Consider the following 12083-nt stretch of genomic DNA (forward strand, 5'->3'; position numbering starts at 1 on the left):
TCGTGGTTTGTAATATACATAAAGCATACCAATGTCTATGAACGATTTCATCCCAGGTTAATTAATTTGTTAATGAGATTTATCAGCACCCGAAACCTAACAGATATCTAGTTAATTAATCAATATTATAATTAATCAAAACTTACAAAATCCAAAATCTATTTCCACAACTTAAAATTAATGAGCTAATATTTGCTTGGTACGGTGCCAATAGTTATAATTAATTTCTCAAAGGCCTTTGGGAAGAGCCAAATTTTCATCCGCTTCTTGGAAGCCCATGAGGGTGGGGGCAAACTAAAGGGGAGCTCTTACAGAGAACACCCTCCCCTCCTGCCATACCTCCTTAGTAGCTAAGAATCCTTAGCAGATGCTTCCTAGCTTTCCATGCAAAATGTGCAGAAACTATTGGGGAACACTAGTGTCTAAGACGTCCAGGCCCTGCACCATATAGTACTTTATATGCAATGACAATCAGCTTGAATTGCACTTGGAAACCTAGTAGTAACCAATGCAGCTCCCACAGCTGAAGTGTAACATGTAACAAGAGTTCAGGAAGAGCCCTAGATTGTGGCCCTGCTCTTTTCTGAGAAACAGGACTACATTAAGAATGAAAAAAGTCTATTCAATCATGCCTAGGTTGGGTCGAGTCTAGTTTTTCTCCATCCTGTCAGAGGTCTAGATAATTCATATTCTCCAGAGTCCTCTGTAACTATAACCCCATCGTTTTAATCCCTGAGAAAAAACAAGGTGAATGATAAGGTTGTTGTTGTCCAATCTTGCTGGATCCAGGCCTGGCCTCTTCGCTGGGGGACAGACCAGTGTATCTTGTTACTTCCCCATCCCTTAACAAACTGCTGCCTGTAGCCAGAATCCAAATTCCAGGCCACAGAGGACTTGACTTCCTCACAATCACAATCTCCCAGGTACCGCACAAGACATCACCTCTATCATCTCAGTGGATTCTGTCCATCCAATTTGTGATTCAGAGTGAATGTGAGAGATTTTATCCACGAAATGCTTGGCCAGATGATCACAACTTACATAAACTGGATCTTCCTTTCCATTCTTTCCCAAGGGGTCCAGGACACTCTGAACAGTGTAGTTGGCCAACATTCCGCAAACGCAATAAGGGAGGGAAAGTAATTATGCTTCACTGCCCTTATCGCCACAGAGTAGGCTCGAATCTGGGCTCCTACTCGTGTCCGGTCACATTCGCTTCTTGTTTTTCACCAGCATCATTCTAGACGGTTCTTCACTTCCTTCATTTCCTGGAGCTCCTCAATGAATCAAGGAGCTGTGAGGGGTGGATTTGGGGGAGGAGGGGGGGAAGGGGGGGAAGAGGCTGCTCAGGGGTAAATGCTGCCGAGGAGTGCCCTGGCCGCCACCGTATTCCAGAGGTCAACAAAGCGCTCAAGAGAGTCGCCCTCCAGATCGCTGGGAAACTCCCCAAGCGTCATCAGGAAACCTTTAATGTAAAACACATAGATTTTTCTCACAGATTTGACACTGTGACTCTCTCTCCATCCTTCAAATTATTTTAATATGCTTAAAATATTAGATTTAAGTTCTTGAACAACACAACAAAACAAACCAGTCCCAAAACATTTATGTACTATTGTGTTTTTTAAAAAAATATTTCACACAATGCTACTTTTCAGTGAAACGTCTCATCACTCATAGCCATCATGGTTGCTTAACTGCTTAAAGATATCAAAGAAAACGTTACTCTATTTAATCTTTATACATAACATCAATTATTCTATTTTTATGGGCGAGCACTGGATTGGAAATCTTACCACTTCAAACTACATAAGTAAAATGATATAATAATGCTTAACAACTGCAGAAAGTATAATTTTGCAGTATAATCAGCTGATCATTGCAGCCATGTCATTCTGGGGTTTTTTCCCTGTAGACTGGATTTCTGGTAGCTCTATGGGTTATCATCCCCCATATTTCTGTGCCCCAACATGAACATTGAGAAAAGGTTTGTTTCAAGTACCATTGTTCTCTGTGGATGAACATTTGTAGCAACAGGGAACAGTTTGCCCCTTTTAGTGCCAACCTTGAACAAAATTCTAGACTATAAGAAATTTCGCTCTTAATGTAGAGCACTTTAAAATGACATTATAATCGCAGAACAGATAACTAGAATGTGACTTTTTAAAAAAGCTTAAAAATATGGAGCATCCAAACAATTTGAGATGCCATGGGAGCATCTTATAATACATAAGCGTACTCCAAATGCTCTTGAAGCATTTATTTATACACTTCTTTCAGAGCATAAGGAAAATTACCTTCCATGTGGCTGATTTTATATTCACAGTTCTTCCTCTGCTGGTCAGTGTACATTTCATTCTGAGGAAAAAACTCCGTTCTGTATTTTGATCCTTTCCCTTTTTAATGGATCCTAATACAAAAAGACCACAATGGGAATGAAAGGAAATAGATGACAACAATTGAAATACAGAAACAGATTAACACAATACAAAACACTATGTGTAATTTACATTGAATTTCACCTATGTATTTCACCTATGAATTTCTTTAATCAGTGATTGTACAGGTATCTTTATACGACCATTTGTAGTCACAATAGCACTTCCCATGGCCCATAAAGCACTTCCAGCTGTCATAAAATGTTGCATGATTCCATTTTGGGTGCTTGGCAATCTGTTTGCATTTATAACCAATTGCAAAGTGCCCCGAAATCATTTGAGTAACAACTGCAATTTTCTCTCCTGGCTTCCCCAGTAAATCATTGGAGAAGCTGGCAGGGAAGATTGCAAGCAGAAGGGACGTTGGATTTTAAGTCTATTCTACCAGCATGCCAAAGGATTTCCCCTCCCCTTCTTACAGAGAGGAGAAATCCTCTGATGCATGGGAGAAACGGACTGCAAATCTAACTAAAACACTAATGAATGCCAATAATTCCACCCCTTTTGAGGGGAAAAGTTTTTTATTTATTTATTTATTTGCATTTATATCCCGCCCTTCTCCAAAGACTCAGGGCGGCTTACACTATGTTAGCAATAGTCTTCATCCTATTTGTATATTTATATACAAAGTCAACTTATTGCCCCCAACAATCTGGGTCCTCATTTTACCTACCTTATAAAGGATGGAAGGCTGAGTCAACCTTGGGCCTGGTGGGACTAGAACCTGCAGTAATTGCAGGCAGCTGCTGTTAATAACAGACTGCATTAGCAGTCTGAGCCACAGAGGCCCACAAAGTGCCAGAACCCCAGCATTGTGAACCTTCCACAACATTAGTATTCACCAACACTTTCACCAAATATGAGGTCCCCCCATCCCAGGCAGTTGAGGACCTCTCTCAGCGCTCTAGTTAACAACAGCAACTGGAGAGCCAGGATTGCAGTTGTTGAGTGAAACAGTTCCATGACTTGCTTAATAACTGATTCATTCAATGATCAATATCCCAGGTCTAATTGTGTTCTTAAATGGAGGAGTATTTGTATAGATTTACTAATTATTTTATTGCTTTTCCTATGAATCTTGTCCCTACTGCTCTTGGTTTAGAGAGGATGGAGTAAGGTGAGATTAGTGTTGGGAGGAAATCAGCAATTTAGCACATGAGACTATTGCTTCCAACTGCATGGCTGTATTATGTAGTAATTTACTGTTTTGTTTTGAAATACTTTTTCTGAGACAAATGCAGAACATGTACATTGTTATATGTATTGCATACATAAAAAATCGGGATGAGAAACAGAATTTGGGGCTAAAAGCCTACTCTATATCACATCAAAAAAATCTTTAGAGAAGGGCATATACAGATAGCCCTCAACTTATGACCACACTTGAGCCCAACATTTCTGTTGCATAGTGAGACATTTGTTATATGAATTTTGCCCCGTTTTACGACCTTTCCTGCCACAGTTATTAAGTGACTCACTAAAATTATTAAGTTAGTAACATGGTTGTTAAATGAATCTGGCTTCCTCATTGATTTTTTTTATTTTTTTTTTATTTATTTGCATTTATATCCCGCCCTTCTCCGAAGACTCAGGGTGGCTTACACTATGTTAGCAATAGACTTCATCCTATTTGTATATTTATATACAAAGTCAACTTATTGCCCCCCCAACAATCTGGGTCCTCATTTTACCTACCTTATAAAGGATGGAAGGCTGAGTCAACCTTGGGCCTGGTGGGATTAGAACCTGCAGTAATTGCAGGCAGCTGCTGTTAATAACAGACTGCATTAGCAGTCTGAGCCACAGAGGCCCACAAAGTGCCAGAACCCCAGCATTGTGAACCTTCCACAACATTAGTATTCACCAACACTTTCACCAAATATGAGGTCCCCCCATCCCAGGCAGTTGAGGACCTCTCTCAGCGCTCTAGTTAACAACCGCAACTGGAGAGCCAGGATTGCAGTTGTTGAGTGAAACAGTTCCATGACTTGCTTAATAACTGATTCATTCAATGATCAATATCCCAGGTCTAATTGTGTTCTTAAATGGAGGAGTATTTGCATAGATTTACTAATTATTTTATTGCTTTTCCTATGAATCTTGTCCCTACTGCTCTTGGTTTAGAGAGGATGGAGTAAGGTGAGATTAGTGTTGGGAGGAAATCAGCAATTTAGCACATGAGACTATTGCTTCCAACTGCATGGCTGTATTATGTAGTAATTTACTGTTTTGTTTTGAAATACTTTTTCTGAGACAAATGCAGAACATGTACATTGTTATATGTATTGCATACATAAAAAATCGGGATGAGAAACAGAATTTGGGGCTAAAAGCCTACTCTATATCACATCAAAAAAATCTTTAGAGAAGGGCATATACAGATAGCCCTCAACTTGTGACCACACTTGAGCCCAACATTTCTGTTGCATAGTGAGACATTTGTTATATGAATTTTGCCCCATTTTACGACCTTTCCTGCCACAGTTATTAAGTGACTCACTACAATTATTAAGTTAATAACATGGTTGTTAAATGAATCTGGCTTCCTCATTGATTTTTTTTATTTTTTTTTTATTTTTTACATTTATATCCCGCCCTTCTCCGAAGACTCAGGGCGGCTTACAGTGTATAAGGCAATAGTCTCATTCTATTTGTATATTTACAAAGTCAACTTATTGCCCCCCCAACAATCTGGGTCCTCATTTTACCTACCTTATAAAGGATGGAAGGCTGAGTCAACCTTGGGCCGGGCTTGAACTTGCAGTAATTGCAGGCTATTGTGTTCTAATAACAGGCTCCTTATAGCCTAAGCTATTCCGGCCCCGGAATAGCTCAGGATTTGCTTGTCAGAAGGGCGCAAAAAGTGATCACATGACCCAAGACATTGCCATCATCATAAATGAGTCAGTTGCCAAGCACCTGAATTTTGATCACATGACTATGGGGTTGCTGCAATGGTTGTAAGTGTGATAAAACTGTCATAAGTCACTTTTTTCAGTGCTCTTGTAACTTCGAATGGTTACTAAATAAACTGCTGTTAAGTCAAGGAGTACCTGTACATGAACTGGATGAAAATCTCTTACTTAATCCAAACTATTCAAGACAAGTTTCAGATATCAACAAGTAAACACCAAGTGTTTTATATTTTAATTTTTAAAGCACAACTTTTTAATTTTTAAATACCAATTCAAATTCAATTTATAATTTACAAGTAGAAGTTACAATTTTTACAAATTTAAAATTTCATAAGATTGTATTTGGGAGCAAACTTGTTATAATTAACATAAATTATGGGATTGCTTAACAACATTAATCAAGCACAACCATCTGGTCTCAAAGCAAAACTCTGAATGTTTCTCATTGAGTTCTTGGTGTTCTCTGGGCTTGCTTTTTTTCTTTCAGATGTTTCATTACAAGGATAAAAATAATCATCATGCCTAAGGAAGTGGTGTTTGTGAATTTTTTTCTCCTATAAGCATTGATTTTCATCAAAGAATGCCTAACATCAGATAAACAAGATCAAGAAATAACAATGCCCCAGTAGGGCAACCATATAAACAGCCCACAAATTTCATTTCCTGATGCACTGATGTTACCCAATCTGATAATGAAATGTCTAAAAGAAAACAAGCTCAGAGAACACCAATAACCCAACAAGTCAAATTCAAGCTACATATATTTTCCACTATCTTTTCCTTCTTACCATTTCGATGAATGAGCATTTCTCTTAACTCTTCATGATCACATGGATGAGTGAAATCAAACACGCTGTGTCCTGTCAACTCAAACTGCCAAAGAGGAGGGGAGAAAAAGCTCCATTTAGCACTGTGTATTTATCACAGGAAAAAATATTGGTTATAATCTTAGTTCACTACCCTGTTCATAGTCACTAGGAATTCACTATGCCAATGATGCAGCCACACTATGTCTAATTCAAGTTGACGTTAGAAGAAATCTACAGTCCTAGCAGATAACTATATAAGAGGGGTGTGATGGTAGTTCGCCTCCTCATGGTGCACCTTGGATAGCATGGTAGTGTGAACCAAATGACTAGCAACTAGTTGCAGCCAGACTACTTTGAAGAACTGGCAGTTAACGATAGTTGGCAGCCAGACATGTTTGTAGAACTCCTGGCTCTCTATACTGGCCCAATGTCTGCTTTTTTTCAACATAGACCACCCTGTCCTTGAATGGCTGGGTCGACTGGACAATAACATTTGAACTACTATAAGCCCATGTATTTGCCATACACTAAATAAATAAATAAACTATATAAGAAAGGCTCACAATAAATTATTCTAAATCCAAAGGGATTGGATGCTTGAAGGGATTGAAACGCCACAAACACTAATGAAAGACAAACAATCTCATAGACCAGGTTTCAGCCTTCAAATATTATGGCATAGTGCTCCAACCTTCATAAATCTGGAACGAACAAATGAAAACTATATCTAATATTATTATTAACCTACAGGACTTCTTTTATACCAAAGTAGGTAAAGATATGCTTGTAACCATAAAACTATTTAATTGATGGGAGGAAAGGGGATGGATGTAAATTTGCATTTGCAGCTTGATACTTATAAAGTGAGCATTTTAGTTTCTTATTCATAAATTGATAATCCATCTGTTTTAGTAGACAATATTTATATTCCTTAGTATTTTGTTATCTGCATTTATAGCATTACAATGAATAATTTTATTGACTTTTACTGATTTTCATGCTTTTATTTTTTAATTCGAAAGTTATAGCCTCTTGTAATACGCCAGTTGACTACAATAAATGCCAGTTGACTACAATAAATTTAACAACAATAATTTTTAACATCTGTGTCATTGCAGTTTAGTGATCTAGTGAACTATGACCATGGTGACCCACTATCAGCCACAGAAGATAAATAGGCAATGTCAGTCTAGTCATTTTCCAGCAGGATTGTTATAGTGGGAAAAAACCTGATGGCCGGAGGCTTATGCCTACAGTCTTGAACTCCTAGGGGAAAGGTTAGATATCTAGTCAACAAATGAATAAAAATAAATAATACTCTACACAATCGAAGAATGATTTATGCCATACCTGAGTGAGTCCCATACACTTGTTCACATTTTCAGAAGTATAGATCATGTCACCATCTTCAGAGAGGACCATAACAAACCCATCCAGAGCTTTTAAGTAAAAACAATTCAACTGTGTCTCCATTTCAGCTTCTGCCTCTAAGTCATCTAGAAGAATCAGTACATATTGAATGCCTGCAACCCATCACTATAAAAAAAACAATGTATCATCTGCCATAAAACCAAAACCAAATGAAAATCTAAAACCATGCTTTGTGGATCAAGCGTACTGAGACTATATGGATATCACCCTGGGAATATTTTTAGTGCAATTTTATAATACTCTACCCCGAATAATCAATGGACAGAACTGATACAACAAAAACTTTCAGGGCTGCTAATGAAGTTCTGTTTGGAATAAATACTTTATTCTGTAACCATGCAACAACCATGCAGTGACTGTTCAAGCATATGTTCTCTCTAAAAAATGAAAAGTATTGTAGGTGCATGAAGCCTTAAAGGCTTGGTTTTCTGCCAATGCATTTTTGTTTTTTGGTCTGCATATTAGCTGGGATTACTTCTGATTTGTATTGGTTTTTATATCTAAGAACTGCCCAGAATCATTTGAAATTGGACAGCATCTAAATGGAATTAAATAATGTACCAATAACTTGGAAAAGTGAGTTTCAGAAAGACATAAATATCTTTAATTAGATTCAAAGCAACCTATTTTACTGTCCACTAAATATTACATGTCTAGTAGTGAGCATGTTGTCCTTGATACCAACTTCTTAAAAGTTTGCCTTATCTGGGTATCAGTAGTATTTTCAGAATAACAAGAACAAACAGAAGAGGCTAAGTCACCAACAATTGTAAAACAGGATTTATTATATTACACTTGCATCTGTATGTGGAACTCTCAAGACAGCCTTCCATTTGACCAAATTTAGTCCAGCAAACTTTAGACATCATGTGCCTTCAAACCATACTTTGTGTCTTTTTTGTCTCAGAAAAATTAGAAAAGTTTTACTGCTTTTGTTCTGGATAGCACAAAATTAACTGTTGCTAGCCTCTTGGGCTTTGCTGTCTAAAGTAGCATCATGACTTTCAAGAAACACACACTAACATTTCTCTAACTTTGGATAAATTTAAGTAATGTCACCTGTCGGACTTACAGCCTAACAGAAAACTCTCTGTTTTTAGGTAGCAAAATTCATCCTTTGTTATAACTCAGGTTTTTCCTGAGTAAACTGTTGGAAAGGTGGACAGAATACTTTTTCTGCCAAAATATATTACGGATACATAGTAGTTTGTCTCTGTACCAAAGTTTTTCAGTTTCAATCTTCATCCACATATTGAGCTTCAAAGTCTGAAAGAAGCATGACTTTTATCAATGCTAGAACCACACCTGCCATGGTGAAGAGTTTTAATTAAGTCTTCAATAAGTATTAAATGCTAAGAAGCAATGTATATGAAGCAAACTTTTAATGCATAAATAAGGTTATGTACAATGAAGCTAGAAATAGAAGAAGATTAAAAAATGTTCTAAGAGATATGATTTTTATTACGCATTCTAGCCTTGTGCCTACAGTCTTCAAAATACCAGCAAGTCCTTTCCTTTGAAGCAATAACAATAATGGAAGTAATAGGTTAAGAGCTTGTGAAATAAAAAAAAATAAGATCCCTGGCCTTACAATTCTAAGAAATGACTTTTTGAGATTGGGGAGATAAAAAGAAACTGCCAGGAAGTGATATAGTTTCGGATGGTAGCACCGTAGCCAGCAAAGTATTCATTCACCAGCCACTGAGAAATTTTCACCCATCTGCAAGAATAATGCTTACCTGCGTCAAGCAGCTTTCTCATACGGAGGTAGCTGATTGTAAGCCTCATAACAGAGGCTTTATCAAGATGTGCGCTCACGTGATGGGGAAGAGGCAACTGGTGAGCAAGTTCATAGAACACTTCTGATTCTTTACTCCTCCGACACCTGGCTGCATCTCTGGACTTCTCTTTTCTGCGTTCCGAGCTAATCCTACAAAAATAAACACAATATCCAAATCCATACACGTGGCTAAAAAATATCATGAAAATGAGCTCTTAGACTACTTAGTCAAGATTCACAAACAAATATTTGTCCCCAATGCACATTTCTGTATCTATTCATCATCATACTCTTGCAATCCACAAATCTATCAATAGTTTATGACTTTATTAACATCTGAAATATTAAAATCAGCAACAAAAACCTTGTTTTGAAATGTGCATTTTAGAAGCTTTTAAAAAAGCCAAGAAATGGGTGCATTTGTCAGTCCTGAGTTAATTACAGAGAAGACCCAATAAGCTCATTGTAACAGAAAGTCAATCTTATCAGATTACTTCAGTGAGCAGGATGATCCAAAGTACAAGAACTTTAAAGATAATAAACAATACTTCCTATACTAATTAAAGTTTCTAAATACAGTTTCTTGTGGAGGCCTTTTTTGCAGTCAAATTTTAAGGTTATTAGTAGCATTCATAATGTCATTTCCTTCCAGAACATGGTAAGAGTTGGCCTATAAAAATCTTAAATGATATAAAGGCTCTGGGCTGTAGGTTTAATCTAGAAAATTAGAGCATGATCAAGTTCAAAGCATCCATAAATCATACATCAACTCCTTTTGGAAAAGTGTAATCATCTAACACGTTCCCTAGAATTATAAATCACCACAATAAGCACCTCGGTCCTGCCTGTATTTAATTTTAAGATACCCTTTACTCAATTACCATTTGCAGACAAGAAAGTATATACATTGAATACTCATATGCAGTCTCTTAACAAGTAACAATGCAAAAGTGAAGCTTACACAAATCTTGAAGAATTGTCTTCTATCAATAGTCTATTATAACATCTCTCGTTTGATATTACATACAGCAAATCACAATTCAGGCTAGTTGCTTTCTTCCATATAAGTCCAATGTCTTTGAAAGGATCATATTAATCAATTCTCTTTAATTTCTGAAGAAACTGTCAAACAATTATAACTAGCCTCTTTAATCTAGAGCCTGAAAGCAACTGGATCAGGAGAAACAAGTTCAAACCTCAAAAAGATTGAGTGCTGTTTGTAAACATTTTAACTGAAATATTCATCCAATCACCAATGCAAGATCCTTATAGCAGCAATTAAACAGAAGTGTTAGACTTTCAGGTAGCTTCTGTAAAGAAGCAATCATATTTTTGTTTTTGATTGGTGGACTCAATGTCTCCTACCAGCACCCAATTTCTACCTGCCAGTCTTACCAGGTAGACCCCACAGGGAACCCAACCAGATATGCTAATTCTACTTTATTGTAAAGCTACGTTAACCGAATCTTGAGTTAACCGAATCTTGCAAGTCTAAAAAGGCAGTTCTCTCTATATAGAATACTGCCTAGCTTTCTATTGGTTTGAAACTAAATCAAACAATATCATACTAAGAGTGTCCAACTCATAAACTAATTAAACAAGATCATCTGAACCTAGGGATTGTGTCATCTGTGTCATGGTGTTTGCTCTCTGGAATTACATCTCCTTGAGAACTGTATAGCTCCCAATCCAGTATAAGGACAAAATCATGCAAATAATAATAATAATAATAATAATAATAATAATAATAATAATAATAATAATAATAATAATAATAATAATTATTATTATTATTTATTGAATTTCTAGACCGCCCTTCTCCCGAAGGACTCAGGGCGGTGTACAGCCAGGCTAAAAACATACACAATATACAATATTAAAAACTAAATTAAGAAACTTATTACACAATTTGGCCGAGAAATTAAAATAATTAAAATCTAAAAACCCCAATTTAAAATATAAATAGAATTTAAAATTTAAAAACTAAACAGTTTAAAAAGTTTAAGCTAGCCCCGCGTGAATAAACAAATATGTTTTCAATTCGCGGCGAAAGGTCCGAAGGTCAGGTATTTGGCGTAAACCAGGGGGAAGTTCATTCCAAAGAGTAGGAGCCCCCACAGAGAAGGATCTTCCCCTGGGGAAGATCCCCTGGAATTAACTCGAATAAAGTTGAATAAACAGTTAAGAAGTACCCTGAGGTAAATCAAACTATTTTTAATTGTAGAAAGGTTTTTAAAATCTAAATCAGAACTGAACTGGTTCTAAATAAAAAAAATATTACTATTCCAATTTATCCCCCCACCCTCAAACCAGCCTAGGTCCGCACAAAAGCTCTTAAACTTGGTACCATTCAGCAGAGCCTCTGGGCACTGCCCTTCTGACACAAATAATTATTGCAGCCATGTCCCCAACTTCCCTGTCCCACTTTGTTCTCTCATCCCAGAAAAGCCCCAGATGATCAAACCCTGTTCTTCAGTTTTCCAAGCCTAGCTCAGTTCCACCAGAAAGCTCAAGAGACTTGTGGTCTCAGCTATCCTACTGTTCCTGCTTGTTATCTTTACACTGAGCATAAGCAGGGATCTCTGCTATCCTGACCTACCCTCCTAGATCTTCTAAAAGCCAACACTGCTTCTCTCCAGAGGTCCTGCTGGTAAATCATCACAAGGCAATGTTCTCCCCGCTGCTGCTTGAGTAAGAAATTAAGGCTGCC

At 37.1% G+C, this 12083-nt stretch overlaps 1 protein-coding gene across 1 annotated transcript in view; it reads right to left on the minus strand.

Moving 5' to 3' along the window:
• Positions 1-12083, minus strand: part of HIF1A (hypoxia inducible factor 1 subunit alpha) — a 46054-nt gene that overhangs the window by 16669 nt on the left and 17302 nt on the right. Inside the window, exons 2-5 of the mRNA XM_058162923.1 lie at positions 9333-9523; positions 7513-7658; positions 6142-6226; positions 2298-2410 (exon numbers count right to left, since the gene is read on the minus strand). Coding sequence (XP_058018906.1) covers positions 2298-2410; positions 6142-6226; positions 7513-7658; positions 9333-9523 — 535 coding nt within the window. The remainder of the gene's footprint in view (positions 1-2297; positions 2411-6141; positions 6227-7512; positions 7659-9332; positions 9524-12083) is intronic.

Source organism: Ahaetulla prasina, chromosome 1 (assembly GCF_028640845.1).
Source record: "Ahaetulla prasina isolate Xishuangbanna chromosome 1, ASM2864084v1, whole genome shotgun sequence".
Classification (NCBI taxonomy): domain Eukaryota; kingdom Metazoa; phylum Chordata; class Lepidosauria; order Squamata; family Colubridae; genus Ahaetulla; species Ahaetulla prasina.